This window comes from Dipteris shenzhenensis, chromosome 6 (genome assembly GCF_047967505.1).
Source record: "Dipteris shenzhenensis isolate YYH24624 ecotype China chromosome 6, Dip_SZ_1.0, whole genome shotgun sequence".
Lineage (NCBI taxonomy): Eukaryota > Viridiplantae > Streptophyta > Polypodiopsida > Gleicheniales > Dipteridaceae > Dipteris > Dipteris shenzhenensis.
Genome location: NC_141601.1, coordinates 45,331,065 through 45,357,673, shown reverse-complemented (window position 1 = coordinate 45,357,673; position 26,609 = coordinate 45,331,065). Strand labels below are relative to the sequence as shown.

The 26,609-nt window shown below is 47.9% G+C and overlaps 1 protein-coding gene across 1 annotated transcript in view; it reads right to left on the bottom strand.

Moving 5' to 3' along the window:
- LOC147901227 (uncharacterized) overlaps positions 1–26,609 on the bottom strand; it is a 190,672-nt gene that overhangs the window by 50,242 nt on the left and 113,821 nt on the right. The window contains exon 11 of the mRNA XM_087376355.1: positions 2,614–2,760. Within this exon, the coding sequence (XP_087232481.1) occupies positions 2,614–2,760 (147 nt within the window). The remainder of the gene's footprint in view (positions 1–2,613; positions 2,761–26,609) is intronic.

The following is a 26,609-nucleotide window of genomic DNA, read 5'->3' as shown; positions in this document are numbered from 1 at the left end:
ATAAGAACTTCAATGTAAGTGCTTAAGTTTGATCTTCTACCTTCCTTGAATTCTTCTTTCTCTCTTCTTCTTGTAGAGCACTGATGATGCTCTCTAGTGTTGGTTGGGGAAGATTCTTCAAAGTAATCACTACATAGTCAAAATCTTGAGGCATACTCTTCAAGAGCACAACCATTGCATCATCTTCAGTGAGACTGGAGAGTTAATTGAGGCCAATTGTGTCATAAGACTCCTCATAGTGTTGACATGAGCTGCAATAGAGTCTCCATTTATCTTAAGTTCAAAGAACTTAATCTTCAAAGTCAATTTAGAGTTATGAGAGCTAGCACCAAATAGCACATCTAACTTATGCCAAGCCTCATAAGGAGATTCCAAATCAGAAATATGATGCACATAAACTTCTCCCAAACCTAATGCGATAATTGCATAGCCTTTCTCTAGTCTTTTAGCATCTGCTGGTGTTGTTAAAGTAGAGTCACTTGCCTTCCCCTTTCCTTTGGTAGTGGTGGATTTACCCTCTTGTGATGACTGATTCCCTGGCTTGACTAAATCCCACAAATTCTCCTTCATAAGCACAAATTTAATTTTCATTTGCCAAGTATGAAAGCCTTGGCCATTGAATTTGTCTATTTTAAAGATAGCCATGAGACGGTCTTACCTTTATGATTAGGTAGTGTCTGCTCTCTTACAAATGGCTATAAATATCAACCATACAAGTGCATATTGCAAGCAATGAAATCAAAGAATCCTAGTCTTTTTGCATTAGAATAATAATATGGAATTTTCTTCACAAGCTTTGTCACTTTTCTATTGACATATCTAAGTGCTTCTTTCTTCTTCTTCCCTTTTTCTTTCACATATGAAGCATTAGAAGAGCAACAAGAGCTAGGCATTGTAAACAATCATTACCAACTGAAAATTTAATGTCAATAAAGTATCCTCAGCATTTTTGAACTTGCATCAAGCATCCATTTCCCAAACTGTCAAGAATATGAACCAGAAATAGTAGCAATCTTGGAGACCAAAATTTGCACTAATAGAAGCAGCAATTAGAGGGCTTTCGAAGCATAAAGAAGCTGGTATACCAGCCAAGGTCTACAGTAGAGGATGGGCGCAGTTGCACATCCAGTCGCCATAGCCAAGCTGAAGAAGTTCGACTGGTTTTTCTATAAATTGTCCTCACTCCAGCAAACATACGGGCTCAAAATTCATAAGGAGGTAGCTTGCAACATCGCCCAACTTGTGCTCACAGGGCAGGTCGGAATTTTGATTGTAGAAGCTAAATTACGTAGAAGTTAGTCGGGCAAAGTTTGTGTCGGCACAGGCTGTAGAGGGCAAATGTTGGGAAACCCTCTGAGATAGAGATGCACACTACTAAGATGGAACTATAGTTCAGAGGGTTTGAGGAATGGCTCACTACAGAGGGAGAACAAGCTCTTATATAAATCTCCAAGAAAGAAGCAAAATGGAGAGGAGGTGGAAGTGCAGAAGAAGATGATTATCCAGGGGGCTAAAGGGATTTCTAGAACCTAGAGCTCTGATACCACATGTTGGGGAGTGGTGGGAGAGAAGAGATGCATCATGACAAGAGTTGAGAACACAAGAAAAGACCAAAATGTGTGGTCTATTGATTGTGAGAGAGACACATCCCCTTGGTGGACATCATGGAGAATCAGAGGTTGATTAGCAGCCTCCTTTATCTATCCAACACAAAAACTGACATCAACTTGGCAGTTGGGTTATTAATGATTCTCCACCAATCCTAGGCAGAACCATTGGTGGGCTACGATGTGTGTCATGAAGTAAATGAGAGGTACTTAAATGGAGAACCATGGCAGGATACCATATATGTCATGAAGTACATGAGAGGCTTAAAGGTATGGCATTAGGTTTTCGGATACTCTCATAGAGGGTACTGCGACTCAGACTGAGTAGGAGATATGGATACCCACAGCTATGCTTCAGGTTATCGTTTCATGTTTGTAGGTAATTGTGTTTCTTGACTGAGCATGAAGCAACCCAGTTGCTATTTCTTTGACATCAGCAGAGTACCAAACTAATTGCATTGTAATATAAATGCAGTATTGCTGAGTTGGATCTTGGATAATTTCAACAGTCATTGCCTAACCAGAGTTGCATTACGATTGCAAAGAACCCATTTTCCTTGTCATTGCATCTTATCTCCATGCATTGGAAGCTTGGAGGCCTATGACGTCTAGTAGGAGAGTCTGGGTACTTGTAGAGGTTTTGGGAATTTCTTCATCTTGATTGGACATCATCTGTATGGGATCTTCTTTGTTCATCTTCATCTTGTTCATGTGTGTGAACTAGTCTTGAGTTTATTGCTTCCCGTTTTGTGCATATGTGCACAATGAATCTCTCAGAATAGCTGATATCAGGTCTAATACAAAGTCATTATTAGAGAAATTTCTTCTAGTTCCAGCTTCTATATCATTTTTGAAACATAAACTTTACAAAGGCATGATGGCGGAATGGACTACCGTTCTCCCAATAGTTCTCTTTTGCTAAATCATATCAAATATCCAACACGTGACATTTTCAAGTATGCAGCAACAATAGCCAAAGATGGAAAAATGTTCTTCCAGTGCTAACCTGAACATGAGCCATCAGGTCCAGAAATTCTGAGAGGGAAAGGTGCTTTTGAGTCACAGTTTCCAAGTTCTTGAGTTCAGAAATATCAAAGACCACCTCCTCTGGAAGTTGTTTCAGTTCTTCTGACTCAAAATCCACAAACCCATCCTGGAGTACAATGCACATGAAATATTTAGAACAAGATACCCTCCGTCGTGCTTCTATATAGTTGACTCCCTGCATTCTTTTCTGTTTATCTACACTGCATGCATGCAGTTCCATCCCTCCACCTAGTTGGCCCCTCTCTCATTTCTCCTAATCTTTCCTAATGCTCAACCCTCGAAATGAAGGCTTATGAGATTCACAATCATAAATTTTTAGCCAGAAGATCTGTGAGATTTACCATTCTAAATTCTCTAACTTCAAACAAAAATCACTCATTTGTCCACCAAATTATCAAAGCCCATAACTGCTTCGATTTCATAAGAGTTACTTTACATGAAAGCTCCCTAAATCTGACACTGCATAGTTTTTCGCTCTTCCCATTCCTTTAATGCTTTCCAATTGTTCAAACAATAGTTTTTCAATCTTTCCATTCCTTTAATGTTTCGTGTTGTTCAAACAATAGTTTTTCAACCTTTTCATTCCTTTAAGGCTTTCCTATTGCACAAAAGGTCATTTAATCTGACACTGCATACTTTTTCACTCTTTTCTTCCTTTAATGTTTTCGTATTGCTTGATTGTTCACACAGAACTTATAAGTTTCACAATATCAAAGTATCTACAAATAAAGTACACATTTGTTCAGAAAGTTATCAGAGCCTATAACAGCTTCTAGGCATTGACCCCTGAGGTATTCGAACAGGGTGAGTCTATTCTAGTGTGAGTAGTGTGGATTGGTGTATGGATGGGCAACTCCAAGATATGGGGATCCTAAATGTGTATGCCCATGCTTGCAGACAACATCCCTTGTCTTTTTGGAGGTGGCTTATCGAGAGCCTCCATGATGTTGACTCTTTGATTATTAGAGGGGCCTTCAACAATTAAGAGTTTTAGGAGGCAAGCAGGCCAATGTTTCCTTCTCTGTAATGCTCAAGACTAAGAGGAGCAAATGGGAGCAGTTTAGTTTGTAAAGCTAGCATGGTCATTTCCAAAAGAAAGTTAAACAGATAGAATAGATGGTAGGCGCAGCAATGATGGCTCGTTATCTATATACATATATATACATATATACGTATATACATATACATGTACATATATATAGTATATATCAATTGAGGAGTTGGACAAATCCACATCATATAAAGAGTGTGATGTCTCATATTCTCATTAATACCTCAGCAATATCTCTATCAACCTGTGTGTCGCCACAACACATGCACCACTAGCTTCAAGGGTCCGTGTGGAGTGAAAGATGTCAGGTACTCGCCATCTCTAGCTCAAGGCTCCTGCGAATGCTCCCAACCCCCCCCGCTCCCGTCTACCTTCCTCGCGCTGCGCGGCCCCCTCCCCCCTTCCCCTCCTCCCTCTCCACTGCCTCTCTGCTCGCAGCCGCCGCGCCTCCCTCCGTCCCCCTCTCCTCCTTCTCCGCCCGCCATCTGCCCCCCCTCTCCTTCCTTCTCCGCCCCTCCATCCTTCCTCGCCTCCCCCCCCTCGTGTTGCGCTACCACCTCCCCGCCCCCTTTCCTCCCCCTTCCCCACCTTTGCGCCACACTGCCACCCCCCCCGTCCCCTCCCTCCTCTCCTCCTTGCTTCCCCGCCCTCCCTCGCGCCGCGCTGCCACACCCTCGCCTCTCCTCTCTCCCCTTCCCCGTCCTGCGCCGCGCTGCCACCCCCCCTCCCTCCTCCTTTCCTCCCCTCCCTCACCATTCTCTCCCCACTCTACCGCCTCTCTCCCCCCCGCTTCCTTGTACATCTCCATCCCTCCCTCTTTCCTCCCCCGCCTCCGCCCCATTCCTCCCTCCCTCGCCTCTGCCACTTCCTTTCCCCCGCCTTTTGGAGCTTTCGCAGTTTGTCGGTGCGGTATGACGGCCATAAGTCCAGAACTGGTGGCCCAGATGCAACCCCCCCCCTCCTTCAGCCTATTGCATAACACTGAAAAAGCATCAGGTCTCCTTGGTGAAGCAAGCCGCCACTGACTTTTCCCAGACGTCCGTTTATGGGAGAGTCATTGGCTACGCCCCTTCACGAGCAGACATTAGGGACTGGTTGCAGTCCACCCTTTACCTTGAGGACAGCCACATTGAGGAGGTCGCACTCATGGGACGTGGTATCTTCTGGCTCAAGCTCTCCTCAGCACAGGCTGCGAGCAATATGGTCAGACGAACCCCTACCTCTGTGGGTGGGAAGATCATCCTTATGGTCCCCTGGTATAGGGGTTTCAGTGTAGCGGACTTCGATGCGTGCTTCCGCATTCCCCGCCATCCAGTTACCCTCATCTTCGCAAGCCTCGCAACAGAGCTTCGCCCGATCATCAAGGACTTGGGGGCGCACTTTGGCTGGCTTATGTAGGACACCTTCGTTGATGCGGCGGCAGCCCAAGGGGTGCCACATGTCAAAGTGGCAGTCCTAGATCCGCAGAGTATCCCCTCGGAGTTCGAGATTGAGACAAACACAGGTGTGGTAATGCAGCGCATTATGATCACTGGTCGTCCAGATCAGTGTCTGAGATGCCACGGCTTCGAGCACTAGGCGCGCTCTTGCCTTCGCTTCGACAGAACCTCAGATGGCCCCCATCCAGGCAGCTCAGGATCCCCCCCCGCCAGGCATCGACACCCCCTCCCGAAGGGGAAGGCTGGACTGAGGTCAAAAGGAAACGGAAAGGAACCAAAACAGTAAAAAAAAAGCCCCCCCCTCTCCACCAAGAGACCCCTGTGGTCACCAGTCAGCAGCAACCCGGTAAGGGGAAGGAGAAAGGGAAGGAGAAGGTCAGCCAGCCTCCCCCTCATCCTTCACCCCGCCCCCCCCCTCCTCCCCCCTCCTCCTCAGTTCCCCTACCTCCCCTCCCTACGGGACCCCCTGCGGCACCTTTGGTTTCATCCCCCCCTCTCCCTCGAGCATGATCCCGCGGGAACCCCCCCATCCGCCTGCGTCGCCTGCGGCCCCGAAGCCAGCACAGACCTCCTCCGCGCCTATCCCCCCTGGCCTGGTAAAGGGGAGAGGCCCTTCCCCGCAGACGGCCAGCACCACTCCAAGTCTTTCGACAGCCAGCACCCCTCTTTCTAGTTCTGACTCCTCATCTTTGTCCCTCCACCCAAGGGCAGCTCCTAGAGCTCTACCTTTGGAGTTTTACCGAGCAGGACCTTGGGATTACTTAGATGCAGCTGGTATTGGCTCCTTCCCTGCATGCCTAGACATCAGCATCTTCTTCCTCCGAAAGGGGGCGGAGGGTAAGGTGTTCGTTGTGTGGATAAAAATGAAAAAATGTTTTTCACTTGTTGTATGTTGCTGGGTGACTTCATAGCTATGTACATAGCTAGTTGGTAGTGGAAATGAGCTATGGACACCCTCATGAAGGACTTCACACTGATGTAGATATTTTACTTGAGAAGGTAGATACTTTACATAGGCTCTTGGGAAGTGATGAAAATGCAATATGGGGCACTAGACATTCCAAAATAAGGTTTTCCTGTGATGTGTATAATTTTGGGGGGAGAGAAGTCCCAAAATTTGAATTTGCTTGGGCTTGGTGTTATTGCATGTGATGTTTGACAGAGTGGTAAAAGGCAAATGATGACGTGGTTGGAATCAAAGAAAGCATGCAAGGTGGCTACGTGATTCTTCTGGATTGAGAGCTGGAGCTACGTGAAGGTTATGGCTGGAAGCGCGTCTGGAGAGCTTGCTGGAAGGATCGATGGAGAACAGGGAGCTTCTGATATAGAAGGGGATCACGCATGTAGAGGAAAAGGGCGGGGAAGTTCTGGATTTAGGTGTTGGGATATCGACAGAGAGGGGGTCTCTTCTTTACGGAGTAGAAGGACTCTGTGAAGGAGAGGTTGACTGTGTATGAGGAGCTTGGAGAACTGGGAGCGACTCTGTAGGAAGTCGGTTGGTGGAAACTATGGCCTAGGGCTTGTAGACGACGAGAGGCCAAGGGCTCCGGGTGCTCCGTGAGGAGGGAAGCTGCAAGGCAACAGGATCTTCACAAAAAGGTGAGGACGACAGGACTATTGTGGGCTACTAGCTGTCAATTGCACAGAGGAGAAGGAGAGGCTTTTGGCTGGGGATCTGTACTAAGGTGGAGCACGGGTCATGACGACTGTGTGTGCAATGAGGCGACTCGATCATGGAGTGGGAGAGGACCAAAAACATTGCGAATTGAGGGACGGATAGCTTCTGGAAGACCGAGGCTGTATAGAGAGTAGGAGAGCAGGAGAAGCTTTGAAGCCCTAAGCTTCGCATGAGGGAAAAAGGAACATGAAGATGGAGGGAGAAGAGATCGTCAGTTCTAGGGATGGAGAGTAGAGTGGCGTGACTATAGGAGCTGGAGGCTCCCGGATAGTCGGTGAGCTCTGAGTTGGCTGCTGCTATTCCAGTGTCACTACTGCAGGTCTAGAGGTCTTACGGAGGGGGATGTGATTGTTGTTGATGTAGAGGAGGTCCATGGTCGCTACTACAGGAGCTAGAAGACCTTGGAACTGATGAGGAGGTGGCGAACTACAACTCCGTATGCACTGTGAGTAGAAGAGAAGCCACAGGAGGTCAGGCCGTAGCTCTACTAAAGGTGCTTATTAGAAGAATCAATGCGCAAGGGAGGATCTCAGACGTTGTAGCAGTTTCTAGAGGCTTGGAGAACCTAGAAGACGTGAGGATCTATTATGCGAGAGATAACCAGTCTAAGGCGTTACTACAGAGTTGGATGGAGCTGTGGCGATGCTATCTAGGTGGGCTGATGCTTTTGGAAGGGAGAGGAGCTTGACAACTGAGTGGCAATAGGAATTGGTCGTGGCTGGAGGATCATAGCGACAGAGAGGCATGGCGGTGATATCATTTCTGCGAGCAAGAGAGAGCTATGGACAGGAGTTTTGTGATGGAGGTCGTGGGCGACATAGATGGCTGTGTGTAGCTCCATGCATTGCTTATAAAGATGTAGTGCATGGCTGGTGATGAACTATTGCTTAGTAAAAATTTTAGGCATAGCTGTCAATCTTTTTCTGCTGGCTGAAGGAGTGTTGAGACGATATGAAGCTATTAGCTTGGTGATTGAGAAGGAGGTACTTTGGATGCAGTATGAATCTGAATGCCTTGTAAGCCTAAACCCAGTCATTAGTAGGGGCTTGTGATGGGCTGTTTGGTCCATTGGGTTTCTTTCTGGGGTTGTCTGGCTTTTGGAGGAAATGAGGCCAGAGTTTGAGTTGTATCAGAAGGTATGTAAAGAGACAATGATGTTGAATGAATGCCTTTTGCCTTGTGATTGTGTTGTTCGGTTGTTTTTAACGTGGATGAGGGTGGCTATGAAGGCGGATTAGGCTCTACTGCTTTTGTGCATCCACGTTTTGGTGCCTGCACGGAGGCCTGTGCACTTCAGTTTACAAGCGTGAAGTTGTGCAGTCAGTTGTAGTGTTGAAGAGCTGGGAGAGATGGCAGAGGACTTTCCAGAGTTTTGGGGGATGCCATATGAGAATGCAGTGAGATTCTTGGAAAAGATGGAATTCACAACACTTATGAAGGATAGGGCAACCCCTCAGATTTTGTTTCAAATCTTGAATTATTGTTTGCAGGGAGTTGCAAAAGCATGGTTGCAGACTCAAGTGGCTGCCTTCAGGACTACTCATCCTCAGCAGTAAAATCCGGAGTATACACTGGTGAGAGCAGCTTTTCTTGCACGGTTTGCACAATCTAGGAGCCCTAATGAAGTATGGAAGGAGTTGTGCAAAATTCAGCAAAAGGATAGTCAGGATGTGGATCAGTATCTAATAGAATTTGGTAGATTGTGGAGTCTATGGTGTGAGGCTTTGATTCCTGAAGTACCCCCGTAGATGATAAAGAGAGACCGGTTTGTGGCTGGTCTGGAGCCTACCCTCTGTTTGAAGGTGGAGCTGAAGAATATTGATAGTTTTGAGGATGCAGTTAGAGTGGCTAGGGAGAAGGAGTGGAAGGTCAAGAGATTGAGGCAGCTTGGCATGCAAGAGGAGCCTAAGAATCTCATTAGAAGCCCAGAAATGATCAAGGCATATGTAGAGAGAGAGCCGGTGTCTGTTCCTGTGTGCAGGATGATTCCCTGAGAAAGGATTTGCATGAAGCTGTGGAGCTGATGAAAACACTCAGCCTAAGTTGGATGGAGACTGCAGGAAGAAGCAGAGGTCAAAATAACAAGAGAGAGGCTATGGATGGAGGAGAAGAAAGTTCAGCTGGTGCAAGGAGAGTACCAGGTTATATGATGAGCTGTAGGCTGGAATTGGAAGAGGAACCTGAGGAGACAGTCATAGATGAAGAGGTAGATTGTTTGAGTGAGACAGAGGAAGAGAGCATCTCATCAGAGGAAGAGAGTCAGTTGTCTTCACTATTGAAGGAACCAGATGTTGATGATGTAGGGGAGTTGGGAATCATTACTCTTATGAGTGGAGGCTTGTCAGTTGCTATGGAGGAGGGTGTTGCTCAACCAGATCTGTGTGAGGTGGCAGAGGAGAGCCCAAGAGAAGGGGTTGCTGCCACAGATGGCAGAAAGGTTGAGAGCCCATTAAAGGCAGCTAAGGATAAGTCTGTGTGTGTAGATGATGATCATGCTCCAGTGTTGTTATGTGATGATGTGCCTATGATGGCTGAATGCAATCAGTTAGTGGTTGACATTGTGATTGTGCATGCCGAAGAGGTTGAGATTTTAAGTTCAGCAAGTGAGGAAGAGAGGTGTGAAAATAGTAGTGAAGATGAGAGCTCAATCATGTCTGAGAGAGATGAAGCTGATGTGGCTATCACTGATGATAAAGTGAAAAACTTGCAGTTAAAACACTTAGTTTGGGTGGGACTAGCAAGTGTTGATTGTGTGCATGTGGACTGTGATGAGTATGATGAGGTTAAGATTCAGTGTTTACAGGATGATGGTGATTCAGAGGATGAGCTGGATTGCTTTCTTGATGATGCACTAGATGATATGTTAGCATTGATCTCTTCGAAAGAGAATGAAAACATCAGTATGCATGTTGAGCAGGATGGCAGTGATAGTGTGGTTGATGATCAGCTAGATGCCTTACTTGATGATACCCTTATGGGTTTTGCACCTGTGGTCGGTAATGACAAGAAAATATGTACTTCTTATGACTGTTCAAAAAATGAAAATGTCAATGAAGATAGGATGCATAGCAATGCATGTGCTGATATGTTTGAGCATTCTGCAGGTGGGAAGGATGTTTGTTTGTCCTGGGTGATCTTGATAATTCATGTGATGGATTAAGTTTTGCAGCTTACAAGGTTGAGGCAATAGGGTATGCTGAAAAGTTCCTAATCACAGATTATGAGCTGGTTGTGCCTGTGAGATCTGTGTGTGAGGTAGTGACCTCAAAAAATGTGGCTCATGTGAAACTAAGCAACACTCATGATACATGTGTGATGGCTAATAGCCAGTGGAGTTGTGTAATATCTTGGCCAGATAAGCTATGGGATCCTGGAGGCCTAGTGAAGATGTGGGTACATGGAAGGAGCTGGTGGCTACATCAATTTGGTGTATTGTTGATTCCATTTGATCCAGGTGGATGGTGGATTATGCATATCTGGCAATGGAGGGTTCAAAGTTATCCTTTTGATCCGGGAGGAGAAAAGCAGAGGCATAGAGTACAAGCTTGCTTTGTTTTTTATCCAGGTGGTTTGCTGATGTTTTTCTTTAGCTGTTGGACATGAATGTCACAGCAGAAGAGAAGGGGTTGCTAGAGATGTGTGGATAAAAATGAAAAAATATTTTTCACTTGTTGCACGTTGCTGGGTGAGTGCATAGCTCTGTACATAGCTAGTTGGTAGTGGAAATGAGCTATGGACACCCTCATGAAGGACTCCACACTCATGTAGATATTTTACTTGAGAAGGTAGATACTTTACAGAGGCTCTTGGGAAGTGATGAAAATGCAATATGGGGCACTAGACATTCCAGAATAAGGTTTTCCTGTGATGTGTATAATTTTGGGGGTAGAGAAGTCCCAAAATTTGAATTTGCTTGGGCTTGGTGTTATTGCATGTGATGTTTGACAGAGTGGTAAAAGGCAAATGATGACGTGGTTGGAATCAAAGAAAGCATGCAAGGTGGCTACGTGATTCTTCTGGACTGAGAGCTGGAGCTACGTGAAGGTTATGGCTGGAAGCGCGTCTGGAGAGCTTGCTGGAAGGATCGATGGAGAACAGGGAGCTTCTGATATAGAAGGGGATCACGCATGTAGAGGAAAAGGGCGGGGAAGTTCTGGATTTAGGTGTTGGGATATCGACAGAGAGGGGGTCTCTTCTTTACGGAGTAGAAGGACTCTGTGAAGGAGAGGTTGACTGTGTATGAGGAGCTTGGAGAACTGGGAGCGACTCTGTAGGAAGTCGGTTGGTGGAAACTATGGCCTAGGGCTTGTAGACGACGAGAGGCCAAGGGCTCCGGGTGCTCCATGAGGAGGGAAGCTGCAAGGCAACAGGATCTTCACAAGAAGGTGAGGACGACAGGACTATTGTGGGCTACTAGCTGTCAATTGCACAGAGGAGAAGGAGAGGCTTTTGGCTGGGGATCTGTACTAAGGTGGAGCACGGGTCATGACGACTGTGTGTGCAATGAGGCGACTCGATCATGGAGTGGGAGAGGACCAAAAACATTGCGAATTGAGGGACGGATAGCTTCTGGAAGACCGAGGCTGTATAGAGAGTAGGAGAGCAGGAGAAGCTTTGAAGCCCTAAGCTTCGCATGAGGGAAAAAGGAACATGAAGATGGAGGGAGAAGAGATCGTCAGTTCTAGGGATGGAGAGTAGAGTGGCGTGACTATAGGAGCTGGAGGCTCCCGGATAGTCGGTGAGCTCTGAGTTGGCTGCTGCTATTCCAGTGTCGCTACTGCAGGTCTAGAGGTCTTACGGAGGGGGATGTGATTGTTGTTGATGTAGAGGAGGTCCATGGTCCCTAATACGGGAGCTGGAAGACCTTGGAACTAATGAGGAGGTGGCGAACTACAACTCCGTATGCAATGTGAGTAGAAGAGAAGCCACAGGAGGTCAGGCCGTAGCTCTACTAAAGGGGCTTATTAGAAGAATCAATGCGCAAGGGAGGATCTCAGACGTTGTAGCAGTTTCTTGAGGCTTGGAGAACCTTGGACATCACGAGATAAGAGCTCCAGGTGCTAGAGAAGCTGCGGTCACCTATTGTCTAGAAGACGTGAGGATCTATTATGCGAGAGATAACCAGTCTAAGGCGTTACTACAGAGTTGGATGGAGCTGTGGCGATGCTATCTAGGTGGGCTGATGCTTTTGGAAGGGAGAGGATCTTGACAACTGAGTGGCAGTAGGAATTGGTCGTGGTTGGAGGATCATAGCGACAGAGAGGCATGGCGGTGATATCATTTCTGCGAGCAAGAGAGAGCTATGGACAGGAGTTTTGTGATGGAGGTCGTGGGCGACATAGATGGCTGTGTGTAGCTCCATGCATTGCTTATAAAGATGTAGTGCATGGCTGGTGATGAACTATTGCTTAGTAAAAATTTTAGGCATAGCTGTCAATCGTTTTCTGCTGGCTGAAGGAGTGTTGAGACGATATGAAGCTATGAGCTTGGTGATTGAGAAGGAGGTACTTTGGATGCAGTATGAATCTGAATGCCATGTGAGCCTAAACCCAGTCATCAGTAGGGGCTTGTGATGGGCTGTGTGGTCCATTGGGTTTCTTTCTGAGGTTGTCTGGCTTTGGAGGAAATGAGGCCAGAGTGTGAGTTGTATCAGAAGGTATGTAAAGAGACAATGATGTTGAATGAATGCCTTTTGCCTTGTGATTGTGTTGTTCGGTTGTTTTTAACGTGGATGAGGGTGGCTGTGAAGGCGGATTAGGCTCTACTGCTTTTGTCCATCCACCGTCCTTGCCCCCCATGATGGTCCTAGCTATTCCTTCACTATCACCAGTGACGGGAATGAGCAATGGACGAATGAAAATGTTTGGGAGACGATTCATAATCAGTCCCAGGAGCAGGTACAGGACTGTATCGGTAGCAGAGTAGCGGAGCTTCTTCAGCAGCAGTGGAAGGAGGGTGACGTTCGTCTGAGATGGCGCCACAGCGCCGAACGATTCTGCCTTTTGGTCATCATTAGACCACCTCTAGAGTAGATCTACGCGGAAGGGCTCCGCCCTTGGAGGACCTCAGAGGTAGCGGGCTTCTACAGTATTTCCCTTGCGGAGGCTTCGAGTTGGTTAGAGAGAGCTTACCACCATGGGACGAAGGGCCTTTCCCCTCTGCTGAAGGTTTTAGAGGATGGGTCCAATGATCCGGCCTCTCCTTCGAAACCTTCATAGAAGCACCTTCGTCTGCACACTGGACATCTTCCAACCACCTCGACATCGACCGCAAGCAAACAGCTGTTTGTGGCCCATCTCTCCTCTTCATGAGTATACGCATTATCTCTTGGAACGTCAACAAGTTCCACTCATCAGGAACCCGTGGCCCCAAGAAGATGGTGCTCAGACAGGAGCTCCAGCCAGCTTTGGTGGGAAGGGTAGATGTGCTCCTATTGTAGGAACACAAGCTTTCAGCTTCTCAAACCAGTAAGTGTGGGAAAGTCCTCACAAGACGCTCCCACACCTACTGGGAACCTTCGATTGGCGAGCAAGGGAGGAGCGGGGGTGTCTGTACCTCCATCGACGCTTCTCTAGTTCAGCATGTGTGTAGTTTTGGCACCTTCATCCCAGGACGAGCGCTTTGGGTGGGCTTGAATATTGAGGGATCCCGCACTGGCATCCTCAATATCTATGCCCCGACCGCCCTTAGATGGAGAGCCGCTTTTTGGAGCTCTTTGACAGACTTATTGTCAGAGATGGATTCTTGGATTGTAGGAGGGGATTTCAATAACCTTGAGGCTTTAGAGGATCAGCAGGGACGGGGCCCAGAGTTCCTCGGTATAGCTCAGGCGGAGCAGGCGGAATGGGACTCCTTGTTTGCTGTGGGAGGTCGGGACAATTGGAGGGAGCCTTCCTTTTGTAGATGGACAGGGAGCCTGGACTTCTCTTGGGGTTACAGGAGGGAGGGAGGAAAACTTTTGGAGCGGTTGGACCGTTTCTATGTCAGTGATTGGGCGATAGGCAGAGGTGGAGAGTTAGGGGTGGTTCTAGGGACGACCCTCTCTGACCATGCCCCAGTCATCCTAGTCCTGGACTCAGCCTCTCATTCCTTACCTCCCCGCTCGTGCCGGATCCCAGACTCCATCTACTCCAGAGCAGCAGTTTGCAGCAGGATAGTGGACCTGTGGGAGGAGGATTGGGACCCCATGGGGGATATGGCAGCTCAGGTAGCTCAGGTTCTTGCCGAGTCTAGTCTCACATGTCAGCAGGAGGCGACTCTGGTCAGGCAGCAGTGGTGGGCGAAGGAGAGGGGTCTCAGACGAGACCTCGCCTCAATACAGCGGATGCAGCAGTCTTCTCCAGGCTCTGAGGAGCTCAGACAACATGAGGTTAGAGCCTGAGCCATGTTAGAGGAGATCACCCAGCGACGCTCAGAGTTCTCGTTTCATGCTTCCAAGTCCTTTTGGGCTAGGAAAGGCGACAGGATGTGCAGAGAGTTCTTCGGGACTCATGGCCAGAGGTCAGTAGGGGAACAACTTCGATCTCTTAGAGTGCAGGATGGTAGTGTCAGGACAAATCCAGACGAGGTTAGGGACTTGGCTACAGATTTCTACAGATCCCTGTTCCAGTAGGAGCCCCTAGACCCTCGTGCCCGCCGATGCAGGGAGGAGGTGTGGAGGTATACGCCGTCGCTCGTGCAGCCTAGCATGAGTGAAACCCTTCTCGCCCCATTCACCGTGGCAGAGATGCAAGATGCTGTGAGCGATATTGATGGGTAGAAATGCCCACGTGAGGATGGGCTCTCTAGAGCTTTCTTCACCACCTTTTGGGAGCAGATCCACTAGTCCTTGCTCGCAGCCTTCCAGCATATCTTCTCCAGTGGACAGATGCCAGAGAGCCTTGCGACAGGCTTGATTTGCCTCATCCCCAAAGGGGGGGACCGTCAGGAGATCAGACAGTGGCGCCCTATCACCCTCCTCCCGACTGCCTATAAAATCCTCACCAAGATGATCAGTAGCCACATCCGACCCCTGCTACATGACTTGATCCATGACACCCAGACTGGTTTTGTCCAAGATTGCAGCATTTTGAACAACATCTTCACATTCTCAGAGGCGACGGAGTGGGCCCAGCATAGTGGCCAGCACCTTGCCATACTCCTTCTTGACTTTGAGAAGGCGTACGATAGGGTAGACTGGTCCTTCTTGGAGGGCACACTTTCTCGGTTCGGTTTCCCGGACGAGTGGATCAGAGGTATTGCTAGCCTCTATAGATCCGCCTCCAGTCGGGTTATCATCAGTGGCAGAATGGGGGAGAGATTCACCCTCGAGCGCTCGGTATGTCAGGGCTGCCCGCTTGCACCCTACCTCTTCCTATTTTTTGAGGAGGCCATGACTCACTTCCTATGAGCCCGCACCACTGGTCTTCGAGGGATGCGCCTCCCTATTCGGGACGATGCAGAACTTCTGGACTCAGAGTATGCAGACGACATGGCCCTGTATGTGCAAGATGATATTGAGTCATTGGAGCGAGTGAGACTGTCTTTAGAGGTTTTTTGCCTAGCCGCTGGGGTGAAAATCCACTGGCATAAGTCAGTTGGTTTTCTTACGGATCCGGGAGCCAGCTCACAGTGGGGTATTTTCCTGAGGTTTCGCTGGATCCCTAGAGGATAGACGACACGTTATCTGGGATTCCAGGTAGGGCTAGATATCACGCCGGCTCAGCAGTTCCTACCAGTCCTAGTTTCCATACGACGGAAGATAGACTTCTGGAGCACGGCTCGGCTATCTCTGGCAGGCAGGGCCCTTGTGGTCAATCAGGTCCTTCTAGCCACCGCTTGGTATGTGGCATCTTGTTGGTGTTTCTCGAGATCGTGCGTAGCTTAGCTGAGGAGACTTGGTGTGGAACTTTATGTGGTCTGGCTCAGATGGTTCCGGCACCACCAGAGCCCGGGTCGCCTGGCAGACGGTCATTCTCCCCCAGACAGAGGGCGGTCTTGGCATCATAGATCCAGAACTGCAGAGTCAGGCATTGCTTGGCAAGTTAGTCATCCGCGGTCTGACCCCAGGAGGGCAGATGTGGAAGCTCTTGCTTCAGCATGGTCTCAGCGCGTGTATCCCCCAGAGAGGGGGTGATTGGCAGCCGTCTATCCGGTGGATTTTCACTTCAGCCCCGCTGACTCAGCCTCGCTCCCCCTTCCTCCGCGGCCTCGTCTCGGGGTCTGGAGGAAGTTGCAGCACAGCCTCTCTCAGGTTCCCCCCAGCTGCCAAGAGGAGATAGACAGACAGCCCCTGATCTAGAGCAGCCAGGTGACAGATGATACAGGTCGCCAGCTTGGAGAGAGATCCCATATCCCATGGGTGCTCTAGGCGCGTGGGCCTGCGCGCTCGCTCCGGGTTTGGAGGGACGTCTATAGCCAGTTGGGCCCAGGCGAGCTGGCAGCAGCAGTAGGTACGGCACGTGGGATCCAGGCTTGACGAGCGGAGATCGATGCTGCCATTCCTGCAAGTTGGAGGATTCCCATGATCACCAGACAGCTCCTCCCAGGAGATGAGAGGTGGCTAGGGCAGTTCACTCCCCGCGGCATTCCTTTGGTGGTTGCAGGCCTTTTCTCGGACTCCTCGATTCACTTCTTCTCCGTCGCCGATGGTAACCGTCTCCAGAGCAGAGAGGCCGTGATCGACCCCCAGCTTCCCTGGCAGCGCCTTCGCATCATAGGGCTGCAAGGGAAAGCGTGGCATATAGACCCCCTGATTGTTCAGGACCAGGACTAGAGACTCTGGATTTGGGAGGGCCGCTCCTTGACAGAGGTGGAGTGGGACCTAGGGGAGTGGCGCTGGCCACCACTGGAGACCTTAGAGAACCCTACCCCCTTCTTCTCATACAGCACACGTACCGGTAGGCGTGCTCTGGGGGCTCTCCAACGCAAGCTACCCACCCAGGCACATAGTTGGTATGCCCAAGGGATATCTCTGGTCTTTCTTCGTACATTCTGGAAGACTCTTTGGGCAAGTTGGCAGCCGAGGAAGATCTCTTACTTTCTTTGGATGGTGGTCCACAAGGGGCTACCAGTTGGGAGATGGCTGAGGCAGATGGGGCAGGAGGGGCACTGCCAGATGTGTTTTCAGGAGGAGTCGTCCCTGAAGCACTGCCTTTGGAGCTGTTCGCATGCTCAAACAGTGTGGAAGGGAGTCATGGGGATCTTAGCGAGGGCTGCACTTGAGCTAGGACCGGTCACTTGGGGAGCCATTTGCTGGTGCAGCATCGAATCACTTGGCTTATGAGTTCTCTCGGTAGGATCCAGTTTTCTTCATCACGCAGGCCACCTGGGCATACATGGAAAGCTTCCCTTGGCATCTGACAGAGACAGATGCAGGAGCGATGACTCGGCACCCAGTTTGGGAGATCATAGGGAGTATTGTAGGCTGGCATATCTGGACTTCCAGATGCGCGCAGACCTTAGGAGATCAGGCTTCTTCTGCTACCTAGACCCTAGCGGACATCTGGAGCACGATCATTCACACGCTCAAGGGTCAGTGGGATCAGATTCAGGGGGAGTCCCAGGCAGGGAAGGAGAAGCGACGGCGCTTCCTTCGCGACTGGGACCATCAAGAGCTATTCTTCCAGCACTCTGCTCAGAGTCTTCAGTGGCATTACTCCCCCCCACCGTGGTTGTTTGTCCACACTCAGATGATTATGCCCTGACAGGCTTGTAATTATTTTGTTACCACGGGCTGTATCCGTTTTGTGATTACAGCCCGCTAGCCTTTAGGCCTTCTTGTACTCTCGTTTTCAAGCAATATAACTAGCACTACTTTTTGTAAAAAAAAAAAAAGGGTCCGTGTGGACTCCACTCATATCTGTGATGGAATCTCTGTCACCATCCAGACCCCACATATGCAACAATCACAACATCTCCCTTAGTGATACTAGGGAAATATACCACAGTTAGCCCTAAATTGAAGAAAAACAGTCTGTGTTGGGATCAATTGTGAGAAATTACAGAAAAGCTGAGAAGATTAGCCCCTGGCTGCTAGGAAAGGAAAGGTCCAAAGCATCTGTTCTCTCAGCCATATGAAAGTAGCAATGACAATGTGGGGATTTGTCCATCCCCTAAAGTCAGGAATGTATCACAATACCTCGATGCTGCGATTCTTATTTCTTCTAGTTTGTAGCTCATGAAGAGGAGGGTGGATGGGGTCTGTCACTGATGATGCGAGGCCAAAGACCTTGAGACGATAGCTATTGCCTATGGGGTGAAAGAACATGGTGGAGAGGGAGAGGGAGAGAGAAGATAATACTCAAGTGGAAACATAATGACATTGAAGGAAAACAGAAATGAGCAATAGACTAAAATGGAAAGACTCACATTGATAAGCTTGATGTAGACTCCTTGATGTGTGTTAATGTGACAGAAAAGTACATTCATATATAGGATAGACAAACACTAGAATACCAAAGTGTATATGGGATATCTCCCAATATGACACATGGCACTCACACATAAAACTCTACTAGAACTCCTAGTAGAACATACTAAAACACATTCATTTATATTCTAATGACCCCCCCATGAAGGAAAGGTGAGGGACTACTGGAATGGAACCAAGAACAGAACATGACAATGACAGACTACTAATCTGTTCACCCCAAGTAACTCAAAGGCTAAAATCTGAGTGTGTTCAAAGGTTGATCCAAGCACTCTCATGGCTTGCGACTAAACATGACTCAGAGGCTCATGTCTTAGCATGGCTACATGACCAGCTCATAGGTCTAGAAATACACAAACATCCTAGAACTCGGCCATGCGTGGTAAAGAGACCCTATCAAAGCCAATACATGGCTCCCACAATACATCCCCCTCCAGGCTCCAAAACAGGGTGACATGGAGCCACACACCATAGATAGCAAAACATCACTTTAGGAGAACTATTCAAGGCTGAGAACCTTTATTGACTCAAAGAGATTATTACATTCATGGGGGACTACCCAAGGCAAAATACCCATATGCATCAAGCTTATGGACATATTTTAGAAGACATATTCATCATCCTCATCTACCTCTTAAGGGAAGGATAGATTTAGGAGTTGAGCAGTCAGAGCAAAAGTTGGTGTCGGAGTGTCATCTTCTTCTTCTTCACTAATGGCAGCTGCAGCCAAGTTAGCATGCTCCTTGGATTGTTGTTTGGCATGCTTTTGAAACAATGGTCCTCTGTATAGCCAAGCTTCTTACAATACGTACATTTGAAAGCTTTGAATGGCTTCTTACCCTTGGAATATAATGCCTGCTCCTCATGGAATTCCTTGTGCCTTCGTTCATGATCGAGAAGCATTGCAACCATTTCATCAAAGGACATATCCTGTGCTACATGAAGCGCTGTTATGATATCACGATACTAAGGAGTATTGTTGAAGACTTAGTCTCCACCTACGTGGCCAAAAACCCAGGGTCAGCATAGGTTAGGATAAGTCAGTCCCATGACAAAAGGCGGTTACGAAGCAGGTAGTGAATACCACTGTCTATAACGGATAAGTAGTGGGCTAATGCAATAGTATGATGTTTTGTAACAAGGGTTGTTACTAAAAAATATAACCGACTGCAAACTCATAACAGTAGGAAGGGATCTGGACAGCTATAAAAGTCCTGTAACAACCCATTTTGAGGTTGAGTTGTTGTTTATCTTTGCAAAAGCATAATACCAAATATCCGTTTTGCAAGTTCATGAGTTTTTTGTTGTTCTTACATTGTTTAGTTTAAGTCTACATGCAGTTCGACTCCTATCAGTCTCTTGTCCAGCTCCTTGCACTGGTTGCATTTGAGTTGACGTGTGTTCTATGTTTTCATTAGTTGAATGCACCCTGAACACATTTGGCGATCCTCACAGCGTTCATTCCTAGAGTCTCTGGTTCGCACTCTTTCACGCTGATATCAATAGCAGAGATAGCAAAGCAACAACTCCACAAACAAAAAAGCAAGTCGAAGAAGAAACATATTTACTAGATATTCTTCTCCTATGCATACGCCATTCATACAAACCATAGCCCAACCGAATATGGTAGCGAGGCTGGAGCGGTGAACGGTCATTCATAGTTTACACACCAAATCTACGTAGTTTGCATTACTACAAAAGCCGCATACAATTCATTCAAATCGAATAGCCAGGTGCAAAAGACCACCGAGGCGAGCTACAGCAACAAACAAGCTAGACAGCATCAATACAAAATTCTGTAGACAACAACAGTCAGATTACCGGCAAAAAGAAGACCAACAACAGAAGCAAACAAATCAAGACGACAACAGTCGGATTACTGGCAGAAAGAAGACCAACAACAAACGTCAATGAATCCATACAACAACAGTCGGATTACTGGCGGAAAGAAGACCAACAACAGAAGCAAACAAATCAAGATAACAACAGTCGGATTACCAGTGAAAAGAAGACCAACAACAAATGTCAACGAATCCATACAACAACAGTCGGATTACCGGCGGAAAAACGGCGGACAACAGGCAACATCAAAAACAACGACAGACAACTATGACAACTACAATCCCAGATTAACATGGAGTCGCAATAGGAAGAGCAGTATTCGAGGCTTCAACCTCAAGAACAATCAATCGACTGAGATCCACCAGTGAGTAAAACTTTCTCCATTTATTTCATGGAAAGCACAGTCCATGTCAAATAGGCCTAAGGAAGATCTCTCTCCACGTCACATTGGTATTGCATACTTCACATGAAATAGAAGTCGGGCAAACATTGCATCACAAACGGAAGATCCTGATGACATTCTACACAACTTTGATTATATTCCATTCCTCAGACAATTCATTACATAGCACGGAACTGCATGAAGCACAAGCTGAGTTACAAAAACTGATGCTGCCTAGCCCTACACAAGAACTCCTACAAAGAGCACTTGTAGCAAATATTGTAGCTAATGTATTCGTGAGTGCAAGATAGAGGCTGAATTTCAATCCCCTCCCCAAACCTCCTAAAAAGAAGATCTTCCAAGTACAAGCTAGTGCACCAGTACAACCAAAGATGCAGAACCCACTTGTCAAAGTAGCCAAATTTACTGGCAAAGATAAAGAAGATCCTGACAATCATGTTGGACAGTTTGAGAAGATGGAAAGCTAGTGGATTTGGACAATTGCCAGATGCTACCAAGAAAGAACAATTTGCAGCTACCTTCAATGGTAAAGCAATGAACTGGTTTATGCAGTATGGTGTTGCTCATTTTGCTGACTATGACACATTGAAAGGAGCATTCTTGAGTCGTTTCAGAAAAGAAAAAACTCTAGAGGACATCCTCAAGAAACTGAGAACTATGAAACAAAAAGACCTTATGGTTGAAGATTATTCTCAGATGTTTCAAAACCTCAATAGAAGACTAACAGTAGACCAACAACCCACCTAGGTGCAACTGGGGGATTACTTTTGCAAAGGATTAAACAAAGAACTGAGAACTGCAGTAGCTGGCAGGGACCAGCTTGAAGGGGCAAATGACTTTAATAATTTGGTGGAAGCAGCACAACGGGCAGAGGAGGAGACTTGGTACAATTTCCAAATCCAAGAAGACAAGGAACAAAAAGCATTCAGATTCACAATCAGATTCAGATATGGACACACATAGTGAAGCAGAAGAAGACACTGATGAAGAGGAAGTTACCTCATCCGAAGAAGATGAAGAAGAATATTCCAAGAAGAAAAAGAAAGAAAAGAAGCAGAAAAACAAAGAAAAATCCACGGCAAAAAAGACAGCAGATAAAACCTCCAAGCTAGAGAAAATGATCAAGGAGCAGCTTTGAAGCTTGAAGCCACCACCTCAAGCACCACAGCCCCAAAAGATTCCATGTGAATTTTGCAAGAAAGATAACCATGACAAAGAAAGATGTTGGTACAATCCGAACTATATAGGAAGAGTACCACCCTATGTACAACAACAACACACTCAAGAGCTAGCTGTATCTGCCAATCAAGTAGCAGTAGCAAGGCCAGCCCAACAAAGATATCTAAATGCAGCCCCTAGCAGGAAATTTCAGCAACAATGAGGACATCAACAACAACAACAGCAAGGACAAACCCCGGCATGCACTTATTGTGGCATGGATGGCCATAGGCAAGGCCCACAATGTGAACTTTGGTGTAAACACCGTGGCGAAAGAGGTATGCCAATCATTCATTATGATGGAAGAAACAATCAAAACGGTCAACAACAACAACAACCTCCAGGGGTGAATATGGTTTATATCACTCCTCCTAATCTGGATAACAGTTACAACAATCAGTAAAGTCCGAATACTACTCATGCATTAGCAGTTACAAGGTCACAAAATACAAAGCCAATACCAGGATTGGGACAAACACAAAGAGACAATGCCAAGGCAACGAATTGGCCTAATCAAAATGAGACAAGAAACAAAGCATTGCAACAAGTACTTGCCCACAATGCTTCACAGGATGTCAGAAGAGAGCAACATATTAACAAAGGCAAGGGCATCAGTCAATATAACAGATACAACAGCAGTCCGGAAGCAGTACGTCTGCACTACAAACCAAAGAGGACAACTAGACTTAAGCTCCTCAAAGCAGTCAAAGACCTCAGAACACATTGCAATAGAGAGAGAGTACACAAAAAAAGCTTCCTCAGAACAAGGCACATGTGCAAAACAGCATGTGCATTCTGCAAACACAACAGGGTCAGAAATACTAGAAAGGGGAAACAAAGATATAAAAGCAGAACCACAAACTGCGCTACATTCCATCACAGTAGAAAAAAGTCAAATGCATGTGACGATGGAAAAGAGGACAGCCACCTGATCATCTTTCCCAACAAGCGCCTATAGCAACAAGTCGAGTGATGAGGGATTCCATATGATTTAAATGAGCATTAAGAGAATCTTCAAATGAGCATCCATATGATCAAATTAACATTAAGAGAATCTTCACGCTTCATATGGAGCTTAAACAAATCCTGTCTGAGAAATACTTTGAAATTGATAATTTTGTTGCCAAATAAGCACTCTAGCTTGTCCCACAATTCATGTGCAATGTCATCATAATCCAAGTGATGAATAACACCATTAGACAAACCCAAACCAATGATAGAAATACCTTTGTCATGAGAGTTTCCCATGCTAGAATTTTCTTTTCATCAGATTCAGGTTTCTTGTCTTTGCCACTAACCACCTTCCACACACCTTCCTTCATAAGCAGAAGCCTCAGCTTGGTTTGCCAAGTTGGAAAGTTCTTACAAGAAAACTTTTCAATGACAATTCTCGCTTTGGAATACTCCATGTCTGCTTCAAATGTTCCAGCAATGCGGGCTGAAGTGCGAGCTCGGAGCAAGGGCTAGAGTAGTATGGGCTGTAGCAGTAGCTCAGCTTGTAGTCAGGGAAGAAGACGACCAAGAAAAGGCATTGGACCAGATGGAATTATGTAGGCAACAGCTCATGTTGCAGTCAGGGTTAGATGGTGGAATTCTTGAGGCATGAATAGCAGAAGCTGCAACACTCTTCTTCATAAACGGGCTCCAAATGAGGTTGTTTTTGGGGCGACCAGTAGTAGAAACGTCTCCACAACATTAAACAACTATTTCCTTTGCAAAAACGCCTCCAAAACAGCAAAACGAGCTGTCTTTGAGAAAAAAACGAGCATCTTTTCCTGTACAAAGACACCCACTAATTCCCACAAGAATGGTTTCCAAGTTGCTCCAAATCAGTTAGCATGTTGCCGCTGCTCCCCGCTCCTCCTGCTGCCCTTCCTCCTTCCTACTCCCCTCCTTGCTGCTCCCTCTCTCCCCTCCTTGCTAACTCCTCCCTCCCCTCCCCCCTACCTGCTGCTCCCCCCCCGACTCCCCTCCCTCTCTCCCCTTCCCTACCCCCGCGCGCTGCTGTCACCCCTCCCCCGCGCGATGCTGCAGCCCCTCCTCCCCGTGCTGTTCCCCGCACAGCCCCCCCCTCCCCCGCGCTGCTGCCTGCACAGCCCCCCCGCCCCCGCCCCCCCTGCGCTGTTTCTTCGCTCCCCCCCCCCCCCCCCCTCCTCCACTCCTCCTCTCCTCTACCCTCCCCTCCTCTCCCCTCCTCCTGTCCTCCTCCTGCCCCCTTCCCTTCCCCTCTCCCTCTTGCTGGCCTCCCTTTCTCCTTTCTGACTCCTCCCCCTCATTCATTCTCCCTCCTTGCTCAATCTTCTCTCTCCCTCCCTCCTTTTACCCTCTCTTGTCATCACGTGTACCCCCTACTTTTTGGGGGTCTCCTGGGCTTCAAGAAAGCAGACGGAGTTTCTTTGTGTTTGAGTCGGCCTTTCCCACCTCGATTGACGAATGGGTATCCATTCAGTCAATCCGTTACCGCACACACCGGCCACAAGAACCGTCACTTTCTCAAAAGACAAAAAGGTGCAGCAGTTGCAAAAGGATTTGGAGCATGAGTGTCCACAACTCTCTTCGCACGCATCTTTGGCTCCCACCCCTCCAGATCACAGGCTAGAGATTGGATGCTTGCGGCGCTCCCTCAGGAGCTCGCTCCCCACCTTAAGAATGTACGTTTGTTGGGACGAGGTTTCTTTCAGGTGTGCCTAGATTCCCCGGATGTCACGAGAGACTTGCTACAGACTGGGTTTCTCTTTCTAGGCTACAGGAGGATTGTTTTGTTTCCCTTTCAACTGGGCTTTGACCCAGTTGAAGAGGACAAGTACGGAGTTTCCATCTTCATCAGGTTCCCTGATCTACCTTCAGTTTATCACCTGCTTCTTTCAGTTATTGGCGAGAGGTTTGGTGTGGTAGCAGAGATCCCCCCTCTTCCTGGCGAGCCTTCGTCAGCTGTTGAGGCAGTCAGGATGGATGGGGTACCCAGGGTTAGGGTCATTGTCGAGGACCCTAACATTTCAAATCACCACATCATGCTACAGCGACCTGATGGGTCATTCTTTCGCCAAAGATTTGAGGTTGCAGGTCGTCAGGACCAATGCAGGATTTGCAGATCCTCCGGGCACTTCGCCAGAGATTGCCCAAAGAAGAAGAAGAGGCCAAAAAAGCAACCGTACTAGGTTACTACAGAGATCAGGAGCAGGACCTAGCGCTCCACAGGCACCGCCTTAGACACGGGCTCCTCCTCCTCCTAGGGCTGCCCGAGTCCCTCCTGCATACCGCACTACCTCTGGCCCCTGGTGGGTTCCGATCGCGGTTAGGACCTCTACTTTAGATCATACTTCCACTGCTCCGGAGAGTACCCTCAGCAGCCTCGGGAGGCTACCACCGTGGAGCCTATTGTTCAGGAGCCTTCTTCTGCTCCAGCACAGGATTAGGCTGTGCCTAACATTTCAAATGACCACATCATGCTACAGCAACCCGATGGGTCATTCTTTCGCCAAAGATTTGAGGTTGCAGGTCGTCGGGACCAGTGCAGGATTCGCAGATCCTCCGGGCACTTCGCCAAAGATTGCCCAAAGAAGAAGAAGAGGCCAAAAAAGCAACCGTACTAGGTTACTACAGAGATCAGGATCACGACCTAGCGCTCCACAGGCACCGCCTTAGACACGGGCTCCCCCTCCTCCTAGGGCTGCCCGAGTCCCTCCTGCATACCGCACTACCTCTGGCCCCTGGTGGGTTCTGATCGTGGTTAGGCCCTCTACTTTAGATCATACTTCCACTGCTCCAGAGAGTGCCCTCAGGAGCCTCGGGAGGCTACCACCGTGGAGCCTATTGTTCAGAAGCCTTCTTCTGCTCCAGCACAGGATCAGGCTGTGCCACCTTCAGCAGCCCAGGTTGTTGTCATCCACAGCACTTCTTGATCAGGACGTAGCATAGGTGCCTCCTTCTGTTGACAGAGAGAAAGGGGTCTTACATTCTTTCCCTGCTTCGGTAGGAATCCTTCGGACCTCTTCCCCAGGACTGGCTCAGTGGAATTCCTTTTTTTGAGGACCTCTCTGACCTCCCAGATGATGATTTTGTACCCTCCACTTTCAGAGAGCCAGTTATCGGCATCCCCTTTGAGAGATCCTTCTCTCTCTCACCAGTGGACTTTCCTCCCCTTGGACCTCGTGTGTATGGCAGGAGGTTAGCTCCAATAGAGGGTACTTTTTCTGTCACCAGGTCGGGTAAGGTATTCCAACCCGCTTCCTCCCACCGATGAGGATAGCTAGTTGTAATATACAGGGGTTGGGTGGCATCCCTCATTGCCATCGCAGACAGCTGATAAGGAATCAGCTTCATCCAGGTGTGTCAGGTGGTTCCTTGGACATTCTTTTTCTACAAGAACACAAACTGGATGCCAAAGATTGCTCCAAGTCAGGTAAGCTGCTTTCAGGCCGGATGTTTTGGCTTCCTACCTTGGGAACCAGAGGAGGTACTTGCATATCAGTTTTAGACTCTATCCTCCCTCTGGTCATTGGATACGGTACCATCACCCCCTCCAGGGCCCAGTGGATTTTGCTTATGGTTGACGGACGTAAGGGTGGTTTCCTCAACCTCTACGCTCCGAACAACAGAGGGGACTGTGTTCTTTTTTGGAGAGAGTTGCTCTCATGGGCTGACATTGCAGATTCTTGGATTATTGTAGGTGACTTCAACATGGTTGAGGCACCATCCGATAAGAAAGGGGGAAGAGAAGGTGGTATTCACTCCCTTGAGAGAGAAGCTTGGGATGCCTTCTTGTTCAGATTCAGTGGCAAAGATGTTTGGTCAGATGATGCATTTCATATTCAGTCTCAGTCACTCTTGTTTTTGTGGTCGAACCGTAGGGTCCAAATGCCTATCCATGCTCGGATTGACAAATTCTATGTGGATGACTGGGCTCTTGATAGA